This window comes from Festucalex cinctus, chromosome 14 (genome assembly GCF_051991245.1).
Source record: "Festucalex cinctus isolate MCC-2025b chromosome 14, RoL_Fcin_1.0, whole genome shotgun sequence".
Lineage (NCBI taxonomy): Eukaryota > Metazoa > Chordata > Actinopteri > Syngnathiformes > Syngnathidae > Festucalex > Festucalex cinctus.
Genome location: NC_135424.1, coordinates 17537114 through 17563627, shown reverse-complemented (window position 1 = coordinate 17563627; position 26514 = coordinate 17537114). Strand labels below are relative to the sequence as shown.

The 26514-nt window shown below is 38.2% G+C and overlaps 1 protein-coding gene across 9 annotated transcripts in view; it reads left to right on the top strand.

The window, feature by feature from the left end:
- adgrb3 (adhesion G protein-coupled receptor B3) overlaps positions 1 to 26514 on the top strand; it is a 138698-nt gene that overhangs the window by 48163 nt on the left and 64021 nt on the right. For 6 of the 9 annotated variants that reach the window (XM_077494671.1, XM_077494669.1, XM_077494668.1 and 3 more), the window contains exons 3-8: positions 7049 to 7159; positions 9235 to 9396; positions 13841 to 14005; positions 15494 to 15658; positions 18903 to 19067; positions 20262 to 20363. In XM_077494671.1, coding sequence (XP_077350797.1) covers positions 7049 to 7159; positions 9235 to 9396; positions 13841 to 14005; positions 15494 to 15658; positions 18903 to 19067; positions 20262 to 20363 — 870 coding nt within the window. The remainder of the gene's footprint in view (positions 1 to 7048; positions 7160 to 9234; positions 9397 to 13840; positions 14006 to 15493; positions 15659 to 18902; positions 19068 to 20261; positions 20364 to 26514) is intronic. The other 3 variants (XM_077494670.1, XM_077494672.1, XM_077494674.1) reach the window with 3 other exon arrangements.

The following is a 26514-nucleotide window of genomic DNA, read 5'->3' as shown; positions in this document are numbered from 1 at the left end:
TCTTTGTGGGGAGATGAAACGGAAAGGGAGCATCTTTCATTTCTGCTGATATTTTCAGTTCCACTCATGTTATTTAAACCAACCTTTTATAATGAAATATTTATTTTCTGGCTTATTTTCACAGTGGCTTATCATTGTTGTATAATGTTTAGTTTGGGGGATTTGCATTTAACGTTTTAAATAGCTTTAAATAGTAGCGGAGATTCCATTTTTGCTTGTTTGGATGAATTGAAGTGATATGAAAACCAGAGTGCCGAAGCCTGTATGACACCACGTGAGTGTGTGTGTGAGAGGGATCATCTGCTTAAAGCACCCAGCAACAGGGCTTCTCGATGCAGTGCTTTGATAACGTGAGAGCTCCATCTAGGTTGCCCAGCGTGGTACTGCTCAATAACCTTGTGATTTAGATATGTGCTGCAAATGATCTATATGATTCGTTCATCAGCCGCCGCTCATCGCTCGCGCGTCAGCGAGACAAAATGCGTGAAGATGGCTGACTGTTCTCTCAGCCTGTCTGAATGCTATCTTGTCTTTAGGAGAGTTCACATCCTTCTCAATGAGGTGCAGTGGCAGCTGCACAGAATTCTAATTTGGCTGCAATCTGAGTCATTAGAGGAGTCAAGAGCAAGCAAACAGATGGCAGAAGAAATATGACGACAGATAATATGATGATCATTTTCGGATTCAGCGCAACCCCCTCATTTTCTTAATGAAGGACAAATTGACTCTCTCTTTTTTTTTTTTTTTTAAACATCTTCTGGTGGTCCATCCTTGAGGTTGTGCCAGGATTAAAGTGGTGGTATAACAGCTGTAGAATGAATAATATGAGAAGATGTTTTCTGACTAGTTTCATACTCAGACGTGGATTGGGAAGCAATTCAATTTCCAATATATCATTCATTATGTCATCTTAATCATCAGATGACTTTTATTATTATTATTCAAATGAACTACAAAATCAATTCATACAAGCTATTTCTAACATTGAAGTTAGTTTAATTAAAAAAACAACAACACACACACACATTACACATGGCAAAATGATTTGGAGTGATATATACATATATATATATATATATATATATATATATATATATATATATATATATATATATATATATATATATATATATATATATATATATATATATATATATTTATTTATTTATTTTTTCAAGGAGTTCAAGACTTTCTGTATGGAGTTTGAATGTTCTCCTTGCCTGGGTGTTCTGCAGATACTCTTGACTTCCTCACACATTCTAAAAACTAGAGATAGAACAATGTGGGTTTTTTTTTCTTCCAGGGCCTATACCAATGCTGATTGTTAATAGTCGAGGAGGCCGATAACCAATATTTGAAGCTGATATTCATTTTCAGGAAAAAGGGAAACATTTTTAAAATGGAAATGCCAACTTTTACTTTATTGTAATGTCTTAAAGCATTAACTTTATTAGAAAAAAAAATGTCAGACTTTCAAAATATCATTTTTTTTTGTTTGTTTGTTTTTAATCGTAGACAATATACTTCATTTTAAATTTCTAAAAATAATGTTCAGGGAGCTCCCAAGGTACTTACTTAAAATCTTAAATGGAAGATGGAAACAAATTTCTTTGTTTTAATGTCGAACAAAAACAAAAGGTTCAAAAGATTCCCAGGATCAGCACCATCTCAAAGTTAACAGAAATTTAAAATAATTAGTACTTTGAGATTAAAATGGTTGTAGCTTTACCTTTTATCGGCCGTCAGATTTAAAAAAAGGCCGATACCGATATACGTCAAAATGCCCAATATTGGTGCCGATAATCGGTCTATCCCTACTTATCCCGACTTAATTGTGAGTGTGAAAGTTGGATGGATGGATGGATGGATGGATGGATGGATGGATGGATGGACAGTGCACACAAAGAAATACAATAGCAAGTATTCATTTATCCTAAAAACCTACCCTGAAAGACTTTTTGTTGCTTACATTTTAATTGGATTCTCGCCATTCACCATTGTCTGTGCTTCTCTAAAACCGGGTTTAAGCACCTTACAAAGCTTTAAATAGCATCCCATTCGACTACAATGCGCCAGCCTCCTAAGCTCAGATGTTGGGAAGTGGATCAAAGACAAGCATTGAGTAATGAGGTATTCCTCTTTCTGGTCTGCGTGGACTAAACGCTTGTCGCTATTTTTGGGATCTTCAACTCTTCAAAGTGCAGCAGTAATGAAGTGCCACTCATTAAGAGCCCCGTTTGAAATGGCCGGTCACGAATAAATCAAGGGCAACAAAAAGAAGCTACTCCCAGTCAGCGCTGTCGTAAGTGGGAGCGATGCTGATTGTATAAGGACCGATGACTGACGCGCCATAGAAAAGTAGTATTTTAACCCTCCTGTTACGCTGTGGGTCAAAATGACCCACTTTCAAGTTAAAGAGCAAATATGAGCGTTTCGCTGTCAAACTTGGCACCAACAGAAAATATACAGTTCACTTTGACAATATGAAAGCAGTTAACAAGTAGACATAAAAATGTTTCTCTGGATGCTTTCGGAACATTTAGTATATGCTGAGTCAAACTGACCCAACATAGGGGCCTATTTGCTAAAGGTTTGCGTCGCCTTTGCACAATGCTAACTGGTAAAAATGGAGCAATCCCGGAGCACCTAATTCACTAAACACGCACAGATCCGTCTCTAAGTGTGCTGCCAACCAGATAGCACCACGGTGCGCCGGTGTTATTTGCGCGTATGTAAATGAGGTAACTTGCATACATTTGACACAAAATATGCCCATACTATACTACAATGTTCTTTCCGCAAATCCATTGCCATGTGTGGTAAATCAGGTGCAAATATGCTCCCAGCTGTTAGTTTTGTGGGCGTGTTTGCGCCGGTATATGATATATGATTAGAGCAATATCCTTAGTGAATAGGTGGGTAACTGGGCGCAGACTGCAGGTGCAGTTGTGGTGGAATATTTCACGCTATTACCTGACACAGCGCATTCTTAGTGAATATACCCCATAGTTTTTTGCTATGAAACTACACATCAACTGAATTGAAGAAAAAGTAAAGTTAGGCGTGTTCAATGAAAACGTTTCATCATTATTGACAAATCTGTTTGAAACTGTGGGGAAAACAGCTTGTTGTAACATGCCCCTGCTTGATGTCACATGCGACCTGCTAGCCGTTTTTGTAATAACTACCATTGCTTAAGCCGTTCAGTTCAGAGGCTGCCTCGAAGCCTTTTGTATGCTCTAGCACCCCCCCCCCCCCCCCAAAAAAAAAGAAGAAAAAACTAAATAAAAATGTACAAATATGTCTTTGGGACACTGGGAATATTTAAAATAGAACGTATTTATATGTTTTTGGGAGCAAATGAGTTAAAAGTGAAAAATAATAAATCGTTTCATCGACAATTAAAATGCTTCACATTGACATATTGTCTATTAAAATGTGTATCGGAATGCCTTTGGAAGATTAAAAACAGCCTAGGTCAAAGTGAACTATGTTAAATCTTCAATGAGTAGTTTTTTTGCTATGAAACTTCTCAATAGAAATTTGGTGCATTTTCACCTAAAATGGTTACTGATGTATTGGAATGCTTTTGGAACATCAGTCATAGCCCGGGTCAAATTGACCCATTTTAAAGTTTGAGAAATACAAATTTGTTGAAACTTCATCAACATTTATATATATATATATATATATATATATATATATATATATATATATATATATATATATATATATATATATATATATATATATATATATATATATATATATATATATATATATATATATATAAACTGTTAAACATTAGCTACAATATAATTCATGAGGGCATTCTTGGAACATGAAACATAGCCTGGGTCAAATTTTCTCATGGGTGGCACCCCTGCTGTCAGTGGTCTGCAATGCAAGCAAGGTTCAGACCCTTCAGTCATTATACACAAGGCTGCCTTTGAACAGAACTGCACATGGAACATGTCCATACAGTGAACATTTAGCTGGCAGGATCACCGCTGACGCTTTAAGCCTTAAATTCCCAACATGTAGTTGATCAAAGCCAGAATACCGATGAAGGTGACCAAGACATGAAACTTGGAATCTCTGATTGTGTGCTGCATCTTGACTTGTTTGTCAAGTATACAGCACATAATTAGTTGTGGGACATTAATTAAATCATGTTGGAATATCTTTGTAAATATGGCTGCTAATTAGGCCTGAGAGCATCGCTGAGCTGTGATGGCTCTGAAAAGCTCTTGAGCCCTACAAATCAGGCTCACCGGAATAGCTTGGCATGGGTGAGAGCAAACAGTCCAACATTATGGCAATTCAGCATTTGAACTTTCCTGTTAAGCCGCAGCCCTGAGACCACAAGTTTACTCGTCATCTGTGTTACTAATGCAGTAACCTCAAGATATGAGTCGTCACTGCCATTTACTTTATTTATTAAATTATTTTTGCCTTGTCTTGAGTTACGACAGCTGGAACAAATTAAAGACATTTGCATTTATTTCAGTTAGAAAAGATTATTTGAGTTACAAGTGTGATCATGGAACAAATTCAACTCATAAATCAAGGCACCACGATACAAGACTTTCTCATTTGTCAGCTGCTTTTGTTATTCCATATTGGGAACAGAGACAAATCCAACCCTGAGGGACCAGCTTAAGAATCCAACACAAGCAAAAGCATTGCATGATATTCCTTTTCAAACAGATAGATTGCGGAGATAAGATTAATGTGCAAAGCAGTGTGACTCATGAGGGTCAACCAATCAGTTTCTTAAAATGGAGAGCAACATTCTTAGCTGAAAATAGCCTAATCCCATTCCCAAGTCTCTGATGATTTGCTGATGTCAAGCTGTTATTGTTATGCTATCCTTAGACCTTTTAAAAGACGTGTTTGCGCTCTAACTTGGACTGATTGCAGGTTTGATGTTCAAAGTATCAGTCAATGGCCTGATTAATGTTTTTTTTTCAATATTTTTATGAAATTTACATATAAAACAAAAAATATGTTTCTTACCATTGACTGATTTTCTATGCATGTGAGAGAGTGAGTAGGGGTCCTAGATGACTTGAGTTATAGGGACTGTCTTTCAAGGTCAATAGCCGGTTTCATTCTTATAGCATCACAGTAGATAAAATGCGTATATTATATTATTTCAATAGAGAACGATAGACATGATACTAAAAAAAAAAAAAGTATTTAATTTTTAATCTGTCGTCAAAAAAAAAAAATCTGTGATGCATGCTAGATTATATGCAGGCCTGGTAAATCGAATGGCTCATCTCATCTGAAGAATAAAATAACCATGATGGATTTCTCTATTGATCAAATCTGCTGTTTGATGGATGCCAACAATTTTATTCCACAATAATCTTGAATGAAGACACATGAGTTTTAAATTCAATTTAAGTCCTTTAATAGCTCTGAATACTTTTCCCAACTTGAAGATAGCATTTTCTCAAAAGTCACATTTTAATCGCTTGCCACATGCTTTGTGCCCTCCCACCATCACTTGGATTAATATCTCAATAGAATTACTTTTTATGTACTTTTCATTTTTGTTTCTTTCTCCACCCTCAATTAATCATCAAGGATTTTGGATCCAAGCGAGTCAAACAGTAAATTATTGCAAAAGTGTAACAAAAAAGCAGAAATTAAGAACATTATTGAAGTCATAATGTTCATATTTGTGCATGTTCAGCAGCTGAGTTTTGCATACATTGCACATGTTTGTAAGGTAAAGTTAGCTTGATGATATGTCTCAAAAAACATCTATTCACAACAAACATGTTGCAAACCTTCTCAGCCAGGAATGTGTTACTGTTAATCGATACAACAAACCGACACAACAAACACACAAGTTAACCCTGATGTAGAGAATGAAGAGCAAACGATTACTACATTACTACAAACTGACACACCACAGAATGCAAAACACAAGCAGCAAACACATTTGAATGAATTATAACACGTTTGGCTAGCTAACATGTTAGGTAGCTAACAGAGCTAGCTAAAATGCTACAAAACTGTTTGAATAAATTATATAAATGAGTAAATTTTTTGTTTTTCCAACAATGTAACCTATTCTATCGCTAGGCAATTTCCATAGGGGCATTCATTGAAACCCAATCTGTTGAAGAAGTGTGTTTTAGCATGACGCTTGTAGCTATTTATTGGTGCATTTGGAACATCCGCCATTTTAATGACTGGTGCATTGGATTGTCTGATTTACTAATAGAAGCAAATGTGATTGTGTGACTTTTATTTTTTGTTTTATTTTATTTTTTTTATCCATCACCTGGTCTGCATTTGAAAACGAGTAAAAAAAAAAAAAAAAAAAAAAATCGCCTCACTAGGACCACACTGTCAAAAAGTTGTTGTCTTGAACTAAAAGTGAATTTGCCTTCGTTGTAAGCAGAAATGTATTGGATATTTATTGAAAACGTATTATAAAGATGCAGTTGTGTAAACCATTACTTTTGTCAGTGTTGTCATATCACTTTGTCCCAGTGTTGAAGACAAAGTGAGCATGCGTTGCAAAGCACACAGCTCAAAATACAGTATGTACATTCACAGCGATTTTGGCATGAGTCAAACATAATTCAATGAAACAATAGAGGAAACTGTGGATCAATCGCATGTTATGTCCATGACCCCCCCTCCTCTGTGGCTTTCTTACAGCTTACACATTTTACTTTCATTTTGGTTTCCTTTTCTTTTCTGGGTACGGGGGAGAGCGGGAGGGAGGGTTGCCGGAACTTGCCGCTTTGATTGACGTGGTAGTCAAGTAAAAGCGATGTGAGTTAATTTGCATGTTTGCTATGTGTCGACAGCCTGCTTACAAGCTCAATTAATAATTTGACTTCAGCCTTAAATTTGTTGCATTGTTCTATGCCCTCGAGTGAAGGACAGATTAAATACAAACATGTGTGGTCTTTGTTTCGAGCCATGTACTGCGGTTGTTCCCAACTTCCTGACCAAGCGTATGTAATAAGTTTTGCTGTCTAAGCCTAGCTTTCATATCAACCTCTATTTTGTCTCATAGAATATGGAATGATCGGAGAGCATACAGTAAAAAGTCAGCGGCCAAGATCAGTTCATGACACAAAGGCCCTGCAGGAGCAAGCTGAATCTGCTAAATTTATGGCACAAACTGGTAATATAATAGTTATATTTCCCTATTTTATTTTCTTACCTAAACTTAATTTCATCATGCATGCTCTCTCTTGTACTGCACCTTCTTGAGTGGAAATGTTTTGCATTATTATTATTATTTTTTACAACTCATTCTCAATGACTGCATAAGAAATAATAAGACATATTTCATTTATTTATAATTTACTTAGACATAGATGAGTTTTGTGGGTCAGTTTATTAGATGTTTACGTAGATGTTTACTCACACAGAAATTTAATTTAAAAATAAGGCCCAAATAGTTATTGAAATCCTCTAAAGCGTGATGAATTAAATGTGAGCTTATAACCAAGAGATAATGTGACTTTAACTTAAGTGGAGCTTAATTATTAAAGAACTGACAAATAAAATCAATCATAAATGACAAAGCACAATCTTGAGTTCATTCTCATGTTGTTACTATAATTTAAGTTGATTTAATTTAAAAAAAAAAATGTTATTTTCGTGGGTTAATTCCCCTGGAGAGTTTTGTTTGTTTAATTTGGGGTTAAGTGTTCACCATTTGTTGCTCTGTTTACATTGCTGTCTGTTTAAAGCATTTTAAACACTGCTCATTACCATTTTAATTTGCAAACTGCCATCTCCCTAAATTAACATCCACTCATGAACACTTCTTCATGTAACACACGCTTTAAATATGTTGCATCCTTGTCCAGGTGTATTATTGCTGTTTTTTTGTTTTTTTTTGTTTTTTCATCCTCACATTATTTACAATCCCTGTGCTGCCTCATTTAACAAATTGATCCACCTTCCAGTCTATCTTATAATCTCCAAATTTAGTGTTCTGCTATTTAATTGGCTGAATCAGTTTATTTTATGCTATGTTGCAAGTGTTCACTTTTCTTCTTCTTATAAAAAAACAAAACAAAACAAAAAAAAACTAAATAAATGGAATACCTCAGATGAAATAAAATTATACACAATAATTTTGGCATTTTGTTTTACTACCTTGTTGGCGATAAACGTGCTGCTTTATGTTTGGGTCCCATTTCAGCTATTTAGAATGTTATTGCTTAAAAAAATCTTAATTTAAATGGACAGTGTGTAAACAGTTTCGATTTTTCAATGTTCATTTATGAAAACAAAATTATTTTCAATGATATGTAAAAAAAATGTTCTATCATATCATCATACATTTTCTTCATATATACGTAGGTCTACTAATTGCAGCTCACCTTACAGAAGGCTGACATGTTTCACTGCCATCTTTCTGCTGTGATACCTGAAGGAGACAAACTTAGCGAACATAGTAATTGCAAAGTGTGGTCTCTGAGGCACCGTGAAGCACATAAATTTAGGTCATTGCATTCTACTAGTTCACCACTAGATAGCAAAAATTCTACACACTGTCCCTTTAATGACTTCTTAACACCTATGTAACAATTAATTTAAAAATGTTAGTGGTAACTCAAGAACAAAATCCATAGTTGGCTAAAAGGCCGACAACACAGAACAAATTTTACTTCTTCTTCTTTTTTTTTCTTTTTTTTTTAACATCATTTTTGGGGTGATCAATGTCATTAAATTGTAAAATTGGTAACAATATCACTTGGTGCAGTGCAGGGCAATCCATAGTTCCCACCTCTTAACTAGCACCCATCAGTTTCCATTTTGTTTTACCAGATGTCATCATCCATGCATGTCACCATGTTCTTATGAACTTTCATTTATTTATGGTGATTTTTACCTTGCTTTTTCAACATGTTTTTGTTTCACTGAAATGCTTGAAAAATTTATGGGGACGAACTGAAAGAATGTTAGAATGCAACAAGCTAAATTTTTGATAGCCACATTTCTGTGATCTTTCGCATTTGTTCTGACTTAAAGTGATGTGCTTACTTTGTGATTGCTGTCAGAACAATCCATTATTTGTCAAAGATCAACGAGAAATAAAAAATAGTGTCGAAATGAAGATGCCACTTCTCTTCCGGCTAACTTCGGCCTGTTGCCCTTTTTACTGCCCACCTTGCCCCTCCTTCACCGTGCCCCCAAGACCGTATTGCTGCATTTAACTAGTGTCACCCTTCTCCCATACAGGTGAATCAGGTGCAGAGGAGTGGTCCCAGTGGAGCTCTTGCTCTGTAACATGCGGTCAAGGGTCGCAGGTGCGAACAAGAACATGTGTCTCACCATACGGAACACACTGCAGCGGCCCTTTAAGAGAATCAAGGGTTTGCAATAACACTGCCCCCTGTCCAGGTAGTGTTAGCCGCAGATTCTTGAATGTTTTTTTTTTAATTTTTTTTTTACGTATTTTCTTGTTGAAATGGCAGGAAATGTGTTGTATAGGAATGTGTCTGACTACCTATTATGATCATTTTAATCACTCGTAATCAAGTGTTTTCTTTCTAGTTATTTTATTAATGTTTTTTTTTTTGTCTTTTTCATGATCACCTCTATGATTTCACCATTCCACATAACTGAGACGCACCTCATCGGCAGCAAAATGGTTTCATGACATTTGCAACTGATAAGACATCTGCGTCATTTCCTTGAAGATTATCAGGGCAACTCAAAATAGCTTGGCCGCGTTCCTCAAAGCGCACCTTCCACCCCGCAACCACCCGCCCGCCCTCGACGCAGTACAAATAATATGACAGATGAGTCATCGCGTAACAAAATCGGACTTGTGATAGCCGGCGTCTTTTTGTCAGGTGCTTGTTCATGACTGATTAAAATGTTCTTCCGTTACAAACAGAGGCAACCACAAACTAAAATATAATATACTTACTGGATCCAAATAAATAAATAAATAAATAATTAATTTATAACGGTACAACAAGAATGGACTGTGTTTGTGTGTGGTGAAAATGTGTTTTTTGAAACAAAAGCTGTATTATACTTCTTCTTTTTTTGATCACTTGAGATGTCATAAAAAGCTTCCCACAACACAATGCACTGATGCATCGTGATTTAAGCATCTGCTCATTTTTACGTCAAAAATGTTTTGCTGTCATTTTAACAGTGGCTGTATCTTTTTTTTTTTTTCCCCACAATGTAGTGTTCACACGTCAGCTCAAGTGAACTGTTCCGCACCAAAGTTCACGTCGCGGAGCCGCTTGCTTGACACATTTGACCAAATAAACAGCACCAGCTGAGCAATCACATCCGCACTTGGTTTTAACCCAACTCAAGCAGACAAGTGTGAACACAGCCTTACACTTTGATTTGCTTGAGAAATGACATCACTGCTTGATCAAGGGGCTCTAAATGCAACAGTGTAAAGTGGCCAATTTTGAATACTATGAGAGACATTCTTGACACATTTGAATCCATGAAGTATTGTACTTTTGATTCACCATGTGTAAGTGTGAATTTGGCTGCGTTCTGAAGAGTCAACATCCTACTACATAAGAGAAATGGAATGAGTCATTTCAAATAGCAGCTGATTGAATAATAGCTCGAGAGTGACTGCTGTTTCGATCTAACATCATTAGGAACTTGGATTTGCATGAAAAAGAAATAGCAATATGGGGAAATTTGCATCTATGACATTCTTTCAAAAGTTAACGAAAGGAAAGTCATTTTCGATTCCTCACACAGAATGTGTAGCTTAAGGTAAGCTATGCTCTGTAATTTTCAAACTGACACTTCTTAACATATCGCCAAATGGGTTTCTGTTTTCTGACTTGTTCTAATCAAACTGCTTTTGTTTTGTTTTCATATGTAACTAATCTGTATTTCTATTTTGTAAGAATTGAGGCACCAACCTTAGATGCAAACTGGTAGCTGGCTTGTTGCCATTGAAGAAAGCATTTCTTATACTTACATTACATTAATTTATACTTCTAATAACTTCTAATAACTGATTAAAAAAATATCTTGGCATCTTCTGCATACCAAAGTAGATGTACAGTATCCAATCTGACATGTGCCAAAATTACAGGCATTGCTTTTGCATAAAAAATGTTGATCAGTCACTAATAATCAAGTAGTCTTTGAAATTGGCTTTTATTTTTTGCTTCAATGTTAGTCATATCATACAGATAACATCATGACTTATCCTCCAATGCAGAGTGCTTTGACGGTTATTTTTTTATTTCTTATTAATAGCTCGTCTTTATAACTCAAGCTACCTGGGGCTATCTCGGCATTTTTTTTTTTTAAAGGAATGTCAGTCAATATTTGACATTTAGCACTGAAAACTCCAGATGTCCATCAGCATTCTGCGCTTTTGAAACAAATCAAAGTGAATAAGGTCCGTTGTCTTACCATCTTGAGATTTTTTTAATTTTTTTAATTGCTTTTGCACTTTTTATACAGAGGCACCCAAAATAAGTGCAACTGGGAGAAAAATGACGCTGTTGATACATCTAATTTTGCTTTGTTTGTTTGTTGTTTCATTAAATCAAAAGACTATGGTTAGGCCTTGAATAAGGTGGCAGTCTACAGCGTAGTATTAAAACCAAAACAGCATTTTTAAACTGAAAAGTTGAACACAAAATCACAAATGAATTATAGGCACATGTATATCCTTTGAAGCATAATTTCCAAAGTGTACTCCCCTAAGTGGTACAAATACATACATTACAGACATAACGTCCATTGCTCTTTTTGATCGACTTTAGAGGCGCATCAAAGCAGCGGCCAGAGGCAGGGGACTTGGACTAATCCTGACATGCCTTTGCGGGAACAATCGGTTTGATCCTACCATCCAAATATGCCACCACTGATCCTGAGATCTAACTATTGCCTTTGTGCAATGGCAGTCATTCATTTTCCATCTACAAAGCAGCTTTGCAGAGGACGGGACAGTCTACTTTTTACCCAGAAATATATTCGGTCTGTTCCAGGTCGCTGGTCAACTTTAGATTTGTTTGGAACAAAGTTCCATTGGGAAGTGATGGAAACAGACATGGAACTTTCTTTGGAATCAGAAAATAAAAAGCTAATTTCCATTGGCAGTCCCTGCCAGAAGCCACATGATGTGTCCTGGTATACAAGTTAATAAAAAAAGATACAGACTATTAAAAACTTCATCATTATACATTGACACGTTTTATTGTCAAATTAGCTGTATCTTTCTATTATTTTGAAATGAGCTGTGTGAGATTGACTCTCGTATGTTTTGTGGGATTGCATTCTACTCAACATTCCACTATAATAACCAAAATACTGGATGACTAAATGACGTTCTTTTAAATGGAATTTACAATATTCTCCTCTAGCAGCTTCTCTAGATTATCAAAATCAGGGGTGTCCAAACTTTTTTTATACTTTTTTTTTTAACTTTTTTTTTTACTTTAATTTGTGAAAAACACTGAAATCAATAAATCAAGCAATTATTTATTATTTAGTATTTTTAGATAAAAAAAAAAACAACTAAATAAAAGCTTTGTATTAAAGGTGGTAATGCAATTAATTAGTTTAGTATTGAACATCACATCTCCTCATTCAGAAGCACCACAAAATGAAAACTGTACTAAGCTGTACTTTTAAAACTGTTACTTGAGAATCATTAATATTCATGATAAATCAGACCTTGACACAGATTAATATTTAGTATATCCCGTGGGCCACTGAAAATTGGCTGGCGGGCCACAAATGACCCCCGGGGCCGTAGTTTGGACACCACTGATCTAAAACGTATAGAGTTGAATATTTATATTGTATATAAATATATTACATATTATATATATATTTATATTGTCTGTTGCCAAAGCAAGACGTGAAGTGTCTTATTGTAACCTATTGTATGTCTGCTGCTCTGATTTCCATATTTTGCTCTCCAAAGTAAAACTTTGAGCCAATCGCAAACACTGTCTGCAGTTTGAGGAGGAAGTTGCCATCTGTCAGCTGTAGATGCTAAATTAAATTTCACTGGAAGCAACATCTTTTGCCAGCTATTGTGTAAAATGAGGACGTAAGAGCGGAACGCTTGTGTCCTTTAAAACTCAACTAATGGCTAGATTTGCTGTTTTTAATGTATTTGTGTGATTTTGCATATTGGAACAATTGTTGCAGTAGTGCATCTTGAGGATCCAAAAATAAAAAGTGCACCATCTGGGAGTTACACTGATCTTAAAGACGAAATAATTGCCCGCCTTGGGAGCATTTCTTGCATCGTTTGCACGCCTGATGTCGAATAATACTGATTGCATGAAATCTGATATGGATTACTGATAATTCATAGAGTATGACCGCGTTTTCAAAAGTGAGGAAGCGGGCTGCATAATAATTATTAATACGCTGTTGCGGTGACAGATTTGCAGGGACTATTGTCGGCCCACGTTAACCTTTAGGTCTGCTTGGCAGCGATTTTTGTTTGCAGTCGACCAAGAAGAAGCAGCAAGCCGCAAAATTGAGCCGTCTCGCCGCACGCCACCTCCGTCTTTGCTTCGAAAGTCTCTTAAAATAAAGCAGGAACAGTGATCTCTCTCTTTTGTGCGAGGCTTTGTTAATTAGTGTTCACCCTGAAAAGTTTCATAATGATTGCCAAATATACATAATTGACTGACGCTTGCAAATTAAACCTCACACTGTCCATGTGCTCCGTGTTTCATCTACTATCTTAATAATAGCTAATTACTTTTGATTGATTTTATTTCCTTTTATGGCTCGGCGCGGTTTATTATTGTCCATTGATGTAATGGCACGGCGAGGGGGATATTGATCAGGCCTGACACCTTCTCTGTGCCCGCAGTGCACGGTGTGTGGGAGGAGTGGTCGCCGTGGAGTCTGTGCTCGTTCACGTGCGGCCGAGGTCACCGCACTAGGACTAGGATGTGTGCGCCCCCACAGCACGGAGGCCGGGCCTGCGACGGACCTGAGACACAGACTAAGCTTTGCAACATAGCCCTTTGCCCAGGTATCTGATAGATAAGACAACAAACATTAGAAATTGACACTCTTGGATCAAATGAAGGTTTCCTCAGCTTTTTCACTGTTGACCCAAATTAAAAAATGTGGTGTGGTTCCACCCTGGGCTGAAATTGCTCCTGTTGAATAGCAAATGTGTAATTCACGGAAACGTTATCTATTCTAAGGCCAAGCATTTCTTAAAAATATTTTAAAAACATGATCCCAAAATGTCCGACTTTGGTATATTAAGAGAAAGTAACAAAAATCAGCGCTTGTCCATGTCTTTTATGAGTCTTCACTCATGTGGTATAGAGATAATTGTTACGATGATAGCCTGGACTCGTACCCCAAGTCCGTGTTTGCGTATTCGTTTACCATTTAAAAACTCAAACCTGAATGCATTTGAATTAGTTACTAATGGCACTATTGTGATAAACATGTCATAGTTCAAAAATGGAAAAATCCAATTTGATTATAATGGTAAATGGAGTGCATGTATATAGCACTGTATTTACACCATATGCTGTCCAAAGCGCTTTACCATCATATTCGTGATGAAAAGTGTTCCTTTCAAGTTTAAAGCAACTTATTTTAACCTCAGCGCACACTAGCCAAGAACCCAGCAGTGTTTTTATTTTTATTTTTTATTTTTTATTTTATTTATTTTTTTCCTTTTGGTAAAGTTTTAAATTCATCTGTATCGTGCATGTCGCACTACTAGCAAGCAAGTGCTAACTGCTAAGCACACCTAAGATGGTTCATATCTCTGGTCCAGTGTCCAGGTTTTCAAACTCCTCGCTTGGATGCCGTTCGATAATCAATAATTTATATTTGTCAATTAATCGATTAATTTTGACAGTTCTAAATCAATGCAAAAATATCTTACTTAAACAAGCCATGGCATACTTGACAAACAATAAAATAGCTTCAAGAATTTTACGTTGTGAATCGGCAACCACTTCAAAGGCTTAAGCGATTAAACCGGACCCCTTCTGGGTGGAATAGGCTGGGTAAAATCATCAATAATTACAAGTAGCAAAGTGTAGAGTGTGCTAAAAATAGAAGCCGTTGAGCTTTTTATGCATATAATCATGCTGCAATCAATCATGAGAACAATGCTGAATCGATGCAGGGTTTGTGGTGCATTTAAACTTGCACTGTAGTACTTTAACCAACCCTGTCAATATCACACTGGCGTCAAAGTCGTATTAGTGCTGATCATTATTTTTACCTTCACTCTAAGTGTTGCCTTTGCCCTGTTAAGAGTTGCTCTTGTCCTCTGCATGGACAGCATTAAATAGTTTCAAGACCTTGACAGTCATCACAATCAAAGAAAAGCTGTGGTCTAGTCCTTCAGAAGTACGCATGTTGCCTTTCTATCCCACTGGATTTCATTCTAAATCTCCTTCCATTTCTGTCTGCTCTTTTTATTTATTTATTTATTTATTTGCGCCCATCACTTGCGACGCGTGTTGTGTTATGGCTGGTACCCCAGTGGATGGACAGTGGCAAGAGTGGAGCTCTTGGAGCGATTGCTCAGTGACCTGTGCCAACGGCACTCAGCAGAGGACCAGGCAGTGCTCGGCGGCCGCGCATGGGGGATCGGAGTGTCGCGGTCACTGGGCAGAAAGCAGAGAGTGCCATAATCCTGACTGCACAGGTAAAAAAAAAAAAATTATTTGAAAAAAAAAAAAAAAAAAAAGAGAGTCTCTTAATACCATAAATGTGAATGGATGAATGGATTTTTTATTTGTAGTGACCCTGGATTCTTTTAGCTGCGGTTTCTCTTGCACGGCCAAAATAAAAAAAAATAAAAAAAAAGGGCTTCATAGCAAAAGAATCAAGAAAATAGCAATAATGTTCAAGACCATGCTCTATCAATTGGATTTGTAAAATCCAGTTAGAAATGCTGTATGCCTTTCACAGAATTCCGGGTTAGGCGTCCACCCTGTCTGTCAACACCATTGATGCATTAGAGGCTCAGAGATGTCAGCTTAGTGGCCTCCATCAAGCCTTGTCTCATCGCACCAAGGCCTTCACATAATCTCCTGATGCAATTTTTGCTGCTGCTGCAGCCTGAAAGAGCACAGATTTCTTTCTTTGTTATCCTTCTTTCATTCTGAAAGTCTGTCTAAATGTTTCGCAACTACACAATCAAACAGAAGCATTAAAAGAAACAATCAAGGCTTTTGAGGGTGTTGTGTTTATTTTTCCTCTAATTTGTGTGATAATGAACCCGGCGATGTTGTTGTTGGCTTCACACAGTGATGATACATCATGCGATTTTTGTCTTTAATGAGCTCTACCAATTTAGCAATTCAAATGTATCACAAGGTGAACGATCAAACGCTTGCGGATTAACGCTGACTATGCCATCATACGGCACATCAAATTGATAGTGAAAACACACGCCTTTTTCAAATAATTACAATTTGAATGGCACCTTCATAGATCGCTACCGTCTTAATAAGGCTACATTATGTCACTGACCTTGTAAATTCATCCTGGATGCGCAATGTGTTATTTTTTTTCCGAGGGTAGTCATCTCGAGACAATCTGGTGACCGGTGGTTGTGTTATTGTTATAGCTAATGCTAAATGCTAATTGTTGGTTGACAGTTCAACAGAGCTAAACAAGAACACTCATCACTATCCAATCTTTTAGGCTTGGTGCCGGCAGCCATTGGACGTTAGCTGTGTGTTAGCTTACACCATTGTAACATTAGAATTTTGTCGCCGCAAAAGTTCAACTTATGTTGGGTCTGACTAGCAACAGCAGCTTTAAGCTAGACTACATTTCCCATGATTCTTAGACACTGAAGCAAGAAGTAGTTTTACCTTGCCTTTATGTGCTATGGGAACGATGGTTACCACTTGGACACTTGGATATATGCCACGGAAGAGGCGGGACTTCCGACTTCCATGATTTTGCACATGAGCTTTGATTCCGGTTCTGGGTTGCAACGTGTGTGCCACGTTCCAACACTCGCATCTCGCACCCCTGCGCTCCCCAACCGTGTGCTCGTGTCGTTAGGTCGGTGCGCGGAGGGCGTCTCAGCTCTCTGAAGTGCTTCGGACAACTCACAGAGACACTACACACTCGCACCCGTCGACGGGAACGTGCAACCAAGGGGCACAAAGTCGGAAGCACAAGTACTGGGATGCGGCCCACACGTCGCGAACCGGAACCGGAATCAAAGCTGATGTGCAAAAACAGTCCCGCATCTTCCGTGGCATATACCCCATTACGACAGAGTTCTGTTCATGCGCTTTTGTTGTAGCAAGAAAATACACATGTTGTGGAAAGTAGAGGACCAAGGAGATTTCCATTGGAGAGAGGAGACAAAGAATGTGCCAAACAAAATGTTTAGTAAACAAAAATGAGGAGGCAAAAATGAGCTACAAACTAAGAAACCAAAACAACAAAGTCCAACAGTGGAAAATGAGACAAAATGTGGAACAGAACCAGCAGCATGACGGGAGGAAAATGACAATGAATCGATACAAACAGAGTGGAGACAAGAGACTAAATACACACACACTAATTGACACAACGAGACACAGCTGGGCAAGACACAAGTGGCAGAGTGTCCTGATAGGTTGACACAAGAGGAAGTCAGGCAAACACAGGTGGACAGAACAATGCTTGACGAGACAATTGGGAGACACACAAGGAAAGCAGAACATAATGGATCATAACAGAAACTTAAAAGAACATGATGACAAACTCAAACAAAACCCACTCAAAACTGGAACCCTGGAAAAAGCAAAAACAAAAAACAAACCAAAACCTAACCCAAACCATGACACTACCCCCGCAAACCCCCTATGCCCCATAACTGTTAATATTACTTGCCATTCACGAATCCTTATGCCCTGTCCGCCATTTTCAAACTTCAATAGTTCTCTCAGCTCAGAAACTCAGGTATCAAAAATAAATTCCTAGTTGTCCAGTGGAAAATACAACATGAGGGTGCGTTCACGTGCAATTTTCTACTTGACAGGTAGTATTTACCATAATTTCGATACCACATGAAGGCAGCATAATGTTACGGAAATAGATGGGAAAAATAGATGTAGATAGATTAGACGTCTGAATCGCTAGGACAACCGTGTGATTGATGTGATGGACACTCGGCCCAAACAATTGGTTTGCTGACCGAACTAAAACAAAAAAACGGGATCCTGCGGTGGAACCTGCGTAAACATCCATTAAATAGGGACTGTCTCAGTCGGACATCTCTCCAAGATCCAACAACAAAATTATGTGGAGATGAGTTGACTAGTTATTACACACTGCTAAACAAACAAATAAATGAAGGTGTAAAACTAAGCTCCTTTGTGGAGGTAATGAAGGACAGTGCACTGCAGAGCCTCTAAATATATTTGCTACAAAACAATCATATCGTCATATCTCATCGCTTAATCAATGTGAGTTAGTTCTGGCCAGCATGACTGTGCATTTTCAGTTTTATACGTGTGAGCAATCGACAAGGAGGTTAGGTGGAGGACAATGAAATGGTGCTGCATGTCTTTCCCGCTTCTTAAGGACAGGATATGGGAATTACTACATTGCTGAAGGGTGGCATTGTTTTGTCTAATGCTCAGTTTAATAGTCTTCATTACAAGGGCATAAAACCTGCTGCTGGTTATGGCAACTCTGAAATTATTATGTTTTAACATTGGCAGCATGAGGGGAAAAAAATCACCATTTGCAGAGAGGCTTCTGAAGCCATAAAACACACATGCTGCTAAGTGCTCCAAGTTATTTTGTTCAATTTTGGACTATTACAAGCATACTGAGTCTGCAAAACTTGAAAAATGACTGATATGAGAGAAACAAACAACAACATTTGTCCAATTGGATGTTTCTGATTTGATCCTAACAAGATGACTGTGTTACAGCAAACGGGCAGTGGAACCCGTGGGGTCCGTGGAGCGGCTGCTCTAAGTCATGTGACGGTGGATGGCAGAGGCGAACACGGGTGTGTCAGGGGGCAGCCACGACCGGTCATCAGTGTGACGGCAACAAAGAAGAAGTCCGGAAGTGCAGCGACCAACGGTGCCCAGGTGAGGCAGAATACACTTGACGTAATCAAACAGTTACCAGCTCGTGCTTCCCCCTTCAGGTAGTGAAAGGAGATGGTTGATTTCTGCAAAATCATGTTAAAGAAATGCAATGCTCCTTTGACGCAGATGAAACAAGATGGTGAACTGACTGTAAATGTTCAGAAGTCTGGATTGATAATTAACAGGAAATAAGAATGCAACATTGCCAGCAAAAATGTCATGAAACTATTAGCATGCTAACTCTGACCACGATGCCTTAAAATACCAATTCCTACCTCAAGTGTAGATAGAGTCAACAATTAAACAAAGAAAGCTCATGGTGAACTGACTGAATTCTGGATCAATAACAGGATTAACATAAAATAAGATTTCATCAACATTATTAGCCAAAATATGAAATAACTATTTGCATGCTAGCGTTGACCCACCATGCTTTTTTTTTCTTTTTTTTTTTAACCTCAAGTGAAGATAGCAGAAAGTGTCCGCCATTAGCGAATTTGCAATAAATAAATAAATAAACTAATTAATTAACAAATAAATACATAAATACATAAATAAATAAATACAGAAAAAAAACAAAAGCTGATGCTGTTTTTTCTGAATATTTTTTTTTCAGTTTTACTAACTATTTTGTTTCCTTGTTTTATTTTTTATTTTTTTATTTTTTACTTTTTTTTTTGTCATAAAAATATTCTGAATATTTTGTTTCTGTTTCACTCATATTTTCCCTTGCTAACTAAAACCCGCCATGCTTTAATACAAATTTCTAAATAAGCAAGGGGAGGGAGTTGACAAGTGAACAAATCCAAAAGCTGGTCAAAATCTTTTTTTGCTGAAATAAAAGAAAAAAAGAAAGCATATTGAGCCTTGGTGTACAAAATCCAATTGGTATTGATTAGTTGTAGCTGTTGGCTAGCTGGCTTTGCTGCTAGTTGTTGTTAATACGTTATTGGTGAAATATAGAACAATTTGTAAGCTCACATCGCTGATTTTGTTTTTGTGAATTAGTTTGTTGAACAATGAATGAATATACAGTGCAGCTATTACGCGTTGACACAGACTAGCATTGCTATACTTAATTGTTTTCAGTGTAATGCAAAGTAATGATTGCAGCATGCAGGAAATACAAATTAATAGGGAAATAAAACGTGAAGTTGCGTAGATGGAGTACAATTCTATCACTTTTCATTTCAGCACCATATGAGATTTGTCCTGAGGAATATGCAGTGTCGATGTTGTGGAGACGAACACCTTCAGGGGAACTGGCCTTTAATAGATGTCCACCCAATGCTACAGGTGAGAACAACCAATTATTATTTTTAAGTGTTTAATTTGTCTTTGGTTTTCTATGCGTCGTTTGTAAGTCTATTATTTGCATTGGGGCAGGCAGTTATTTTCTGTTTTATTTGTGATTAAATATAAATATAAGAAATGCAAAGGGATTTAGCAAGTTTATGTTGTTTAACCGCAGATGCCATTAATGTTGAATTTCTTAGCTGCACTGCAGTATAGGAACTACACAGCAGGCCTTCTTGTTCTACAAGTTTCTTGTCTAATCTTTGTGAAATCTACAAAACCTTGTGACACTAAAACAAAATCTGGTGCCAGAATTCCGCCGCCGAATCCAAAGCAGAATGCCCTTATCCCTTCATCCCAATTCAACACGCAACATAACTCTTGGCAGCACCTGTCAGATTTGCAGGGGGCTGTGACTCATTGCATTGCATTATTATCAACAAATTCACAGTGTTGTTGTTTTGTTTTTTTTAAGCATTTGGCAGAATGACCATGAGCAGTCACACTGCTTAATTTTGTGATGGGTGAGACAATGCCATGGTGTTGGCTTTATATACAATGTAAAAATCAACAGATAAAAGGGTTTGTAAAATGAACAACTTATAAGGAGCATGGATTTTGGTGATATTTGATATTTCAGCTTGTATATGTTTTCAAGGACACTAATTATAAATATCAAGAATGGACAACATTTGAAACGTTTTAAGTTCATCATTCAGTTAATGCTAACACCTTTTTTTACAGCAGATTATAACTGTACATCAATCTGGCTGATGACATAATGAAAATGATTAATTTAATTGGTAAAACATTTCACATTTTACTTACATAACAAATTATGTACAGTTACAAACTTCACTGTTGAACCAAATCGAAATTATTTAAAAAAATATATATTAGAGCTGTCAAACGATTACATTTTTTAATCAGATTAATCACATCTTAAAAATTTCATTAATCACGATTAATCGCTTATTTAAAAAGACTTTTTATCAACATTTTTTGCACATCAAATTTAAAATGCACCTCTTATGTGTTAATTTTTTCGGCATTTAATGTTAAGATCATCTGCGGTCAAAATTAATAGTGTGATTAATCTGTGGCAATGCAATGATTAATGCAATAATTTTTTGTGATTAATTAATTAGTTAACGCTTTAACTTTGACAGCACTAAAAAATATTCAAATATTTGTGTGCTTGTAGATCTAAAAAAATTACATAATGTTCCAAATGAAATTTAGCTTATTTCTGCCAATTCACTGATTAGTGTCACAGGTGAAAAAAATATTTTAGACTTGGCATAGAATTGCACTCACTGAGTGCTCTTGTTTCACTTAAATTCAAGTGGGACTGATGGATATCATGTAGTTTCCACTATACATTCATCACAAGCATATTTTATCTTGAAACGTCTGCTTCAGTGGGGTCAGCAAGTTGAATGTACATTCATCTCAAGCATATTTGATCTTGAAAGGCGAACTTCAGTAATGTCAGCAACTTGTAGGCCTTTGTACTGTGTTGTTTATGTCAAGACATTCTGTCATTTGGAAGGAATCAAGACCATCTTTTGTGTCTGTCATTAGAGAAGGACATTAGGTGAATTTTGTGAGAATAATAACACTGCCGTGCAAAATCGCTTGACCTTAAATGCTTGCATAATGAACGGACTGATGCAATGATAAAAGGGTAAATAAAAGAGCAGATATATTTTATGCTTAAACTACACTGGCACTTATCCTGGAAAAAGACTATAATGGAGGATAGTTCAGGTCAGGTCAAGTTTGTTTGTAAGGTAATTAATCGCAGCCAAAATCTCAGCAGGGTTTGTAAAGGCTGCGTTACTTAGCTCTGAATGGACTAGAACCTCTATAGTGTCTCTTTTGTATTCAAATTGAGGTCAGGAGACAGAACCTGATGTGAAAGGAAACCATGATTAGGCCTCTTTCTTCCCTCCAGGATATTCTGACTGCTGAGGCTAACTTAACGAGGATGAAATATTGATCAGCGCAAGCAACGCAACTAAATATAAGACATGAATGTAGCCAGACAGCTCTGGTGACGCGTCCAAATGTGTTCGGGGGCATAAGCGCCGCTTACGCTGCCGTTGTCACTGTCATCATCAAGGTCATCATGGAAACAGCACCCAGTGCTGGGGCATAAGCGCCGGCTCACCCATCACTGGTGACAACAGCCACCACAGGCGAAAAGATGGGGTCGACCAATGTGGGTAGTGCGGCAATGTGGAACGACAGGTGGGCCCAAGTGCGCGAGTTCAGCTGCAGCCATGCAGAATGTGAATTGGATTTTGAAAAGGCAGAACGACGCCAGCTAAATCTCAGTCGGAATAGAAACACGGACAAGATGACAAATAATTCAAGTAGAACTCATCAGACGAAAGCATAAGCGCAAGCATGCATGATTGGAACAGAAAGTTTTTTTTTTTATATATCTAAACTAGAAAAGTACTCAGAAGAATGCAGACCTCTGCCAAGGCTGAAACATGAACACAATTACAAGACAAAACATTGTGGAGCACCGTGTTTGTGTTTGTTTGTCTACTCATTGTCAGTTTCGACTCTCAGCAGCAGTGTGATAATAACAAGGCAACAGAGCAGCTTTATTGTCAAGCTACACAGAAACAGAAAATTAAGGGATTTCTGTCCTGTAACCATCCATTTAGCTGACTGGTACAACAGAAAATACATTTATGTCCTCGATCTGCATTTCTTTTATTCTAAGACGTTCCATTTAAATGGCATCTTACATGTCATCCCTTTCTATTTGACGCTTGTTTTGTGCCACACACTCCATCAGCTGGATCTAATAGAGCAGTGCCCCATTTGTGGAATGTTATGGAAGCATGGAATTTATTTTGACTGGCAAAAACATTTGTAAATGTGTTTAAACATATTTGCATGACGTTTGAAGGTACTTGTAGGTTAGATGCTAATGAAAACCTTTTCAAACAGGGATTTGACTTACCCTGTGGAATTATAGTAAAAAATGCCGAACGGAAATCATGCACTGCAGACATAATAAGTCCTAAAAATGACAAAAAAAAGAAACTTTTTTTTATTTTATTATTTTTTTTATACATATTTAATTTATGTTAGGGCGGCACGGTGGGTGACTGGTTAGCACGTCTGCCTTCCAGTTCTGAGGACTCGGGTTCCAGTCCAGGCTCCGGCCTTCCTGGGTGGAGTTTGCATGTTCTCCCTGTGCCTGCGTGGGTCCTCCCCGGGTACTCCGGTCTCCTCCCACATTCCAAAGACATGCATGGCAGGTTAATTCGGCGCTCGGAATTGTCCCTAGGTGTGCTTGTGGGTGTGGATGGTTGTTTGTCTCTGAGTGCCCTGCGATTGGCTGGCGACCAGTTCAGTGTGTACTGGCCAGAGCCAGCTGAGATAGGCTCCAGCACCCCCGCGACCCTTGTGAGGAATAAGCGGTCAAGAGAATGGATGGATGGATGGATGGATGGATAATTTGTCATGACTGTGTTTTGTCTGTGTTTTATTTGGGGGATAATAACCGTGAGGTCGTGTCTGTTTTGAACTGATGTAACCAGCATCTAGTTTCAACTGGTAAGAAGCTATGTGAAGTCAGAAGCTATGTGATGTCAGGAATCTTTAATCTCTTTGTCTGGTCAGAAGCCAATCAGAGAAGTCCATGTCAGCCCTGTTACCCACATGTTTGGCCACAGCCAATCTGATCCATTCGCTGTCTATATAAGTCTGAAAGAGAAGTGTGTTGGTGCCGATTTATTCATCCATTCCTCTGTCCATGTGGCCACCTTCTCCTCTGCTCGCCTTGTTCCATGCCTCTGGATCCATGATGCCTTCCCGTTGTTTCTGGTCAAGTCAAGTTAATTCAACGCCTCTTGATGATCTGCGAATAAAGTGTTAAAACTCTTATTTGTGTCTGCGTTTTGGGATCCAACCCCAGAACATCACAATTTATAATTAATAGCATTTTTTAAACTTAAAGTCAATACCGTGTGGCATTATAGGAAAAAATGTAAAGCTTTAAGCATTTAGCTTACAATGAGTTCAATATGCAAGTATGTGTACCATAATCATATTTCTAAGTACGTTACAAACGTATTTGCCAGTCAAAAATGTTCACTCCCAACTGGCAGCACAACGCTGCGTAGACTGTGAATGTGAAAGAAAACTAATATAAATTCCTCAATCTGCAACTGTATTTGGATCTAGACCAAAATGCAACAATACGTTTTTCCTCGGCCCATTTCCTCTTAAAACAAGAAAAACAACCAACTTAAAATATCCAAAAACGTACTTGGTGGAAAAATAAGCTTCCCCCTTCCACATCTGAAGGCCTTAATGGACAAACCAACGTTTAATTTGACACTATTAATTGGCAAGATTATGCAAAACTATGACGGCGTACCAACACATTATGTAGAGGTTGAAAACTGCATTTGAACTTTTTTTTTTTTTTTAAAGAGCTCAGAATTGTTCATTCGGTAGTCTTACCGATTCAACGTCTTATCATCATTGCTCTTTTTTTTTTTTTTGTGTGTGTGTGCGTTTGCGTGCGTTTGCGTGTGTGCGTTTGCGTGCGTGCGTGCGCGTGCGTGCGTGTGCGTGCAAATACGTATAAATTTATACTCATTAATTCACCTAAAACCTTGTAAATATCCCATTACCCTTCGCCTTAACTAGGTACTTCAGAATCTTGCCAGAGTCGTGAGGTTCAAATGGTCAGGAGACCAGAGAAAAGGTCAGAAAAAATAAAGAGAAAAGAAAGATAAATCAAAGTGAAATCCAGCACCGACCAAACACTTCCTGCCTTCCCCATGGTTACAAAATCAAAGTCTTACGGCAACCCCGGAAGCCTCTAAATTCCAACAAATTAGCGAGATCTCAAGAGACCAGAAGAAAAACTAAAGAGAGGAAGGAGGGAAGGATCGATGAGGCAGAGTGAGATCCATAGAAGCCAGTACATCCAATCCATCAAAGTGAAATCCAGCACCAACCAAACCCCTCCTGCGTGGTTACAAAACCAGAGTCTTATGCCAACCCCAGAAACCTCAAACTTCCAATAAATTGAGATCTCAAGTGACCAGAGGAAAAACTAAAGATAGGAAGGAGGGAAGGATAGATAAAGCAAAGTGAGATCCACAGACACCAGCACCCACTGATTCAAGGGGCTGTGGGAGGGAGAGGCAAATTCTGTTTGAGTTTCAGTAGATGCTGGTGCGATGGATCTGGCATGCATAAGGACCACCACCAAAGAAAGAAGCCGTCAACCGCGGTCCAGCAAAGCGAGCACCCCCCCCAAACCCCCCCAGAATCCCCAGGCCGAGGCAGCACAAAGGCCACCCCCAAGCCACCCGAGCGGACACCGACCCAGACGCCCGGAACACCCCCGCCCCAGCCCCGGCCCACACCCCCGAGCCCAAGGCCGCAGAACGAGGCCCGGCGGGCCCCCACAGCGCCCCACCGGTCCCCAGCCCCCATCCCCCCACGACCCCCCCTTACCCCACCCAAACCCGCCACCCGCCACGACCCAGGCCCCGCCACCCCTGGCCCCCAAACCCCCGAACACACCCCGACCCCCAACATTTGCATTTGAACTTTTTTACAGTTACAATCCACTTGCATTGGTAACAAATGGGGAAATGAAAAATTTAATCCAGCAGATGGAGCTGAAGATGAACATTTTTTTTTTACTGTGTGTGACAATGTCAAAACACTGTGATGCGCATTAACATCACTTAAAGCACTTGATTAGAACAGCATCGTCCTGTTCAGCGTTGCTGAATCAGTGCATCTCGGTCCAGTAGAGTTTTTTTTTTTTTTTTGTCCTAATGACACCATGAGATGTGAGCACACTTTGTCTCCAAGAGATTGTACGGCACTTTTGGCAGCATGGTTTCAGAGATGATTAGCTGATCAATGAATGGCATCTAGCAGGATGGGGGGAGTCTTCTTTTGGCAGCTGATTTCGTCATTTGTCGCTGACTGTGATGCCTCCAGAGCGCCTTGACATTTGATATAAATCTTTTTAGAAAAGGTTCCAATCAGTGTACCGAGAATGCTCGGAAGGCTCCCTCCTACCCTTGACATTGACTGGCACCTAAGGACTGATAAAATGCAGTTGGAGATACAGAAGGGGAGTTTGGGGCAT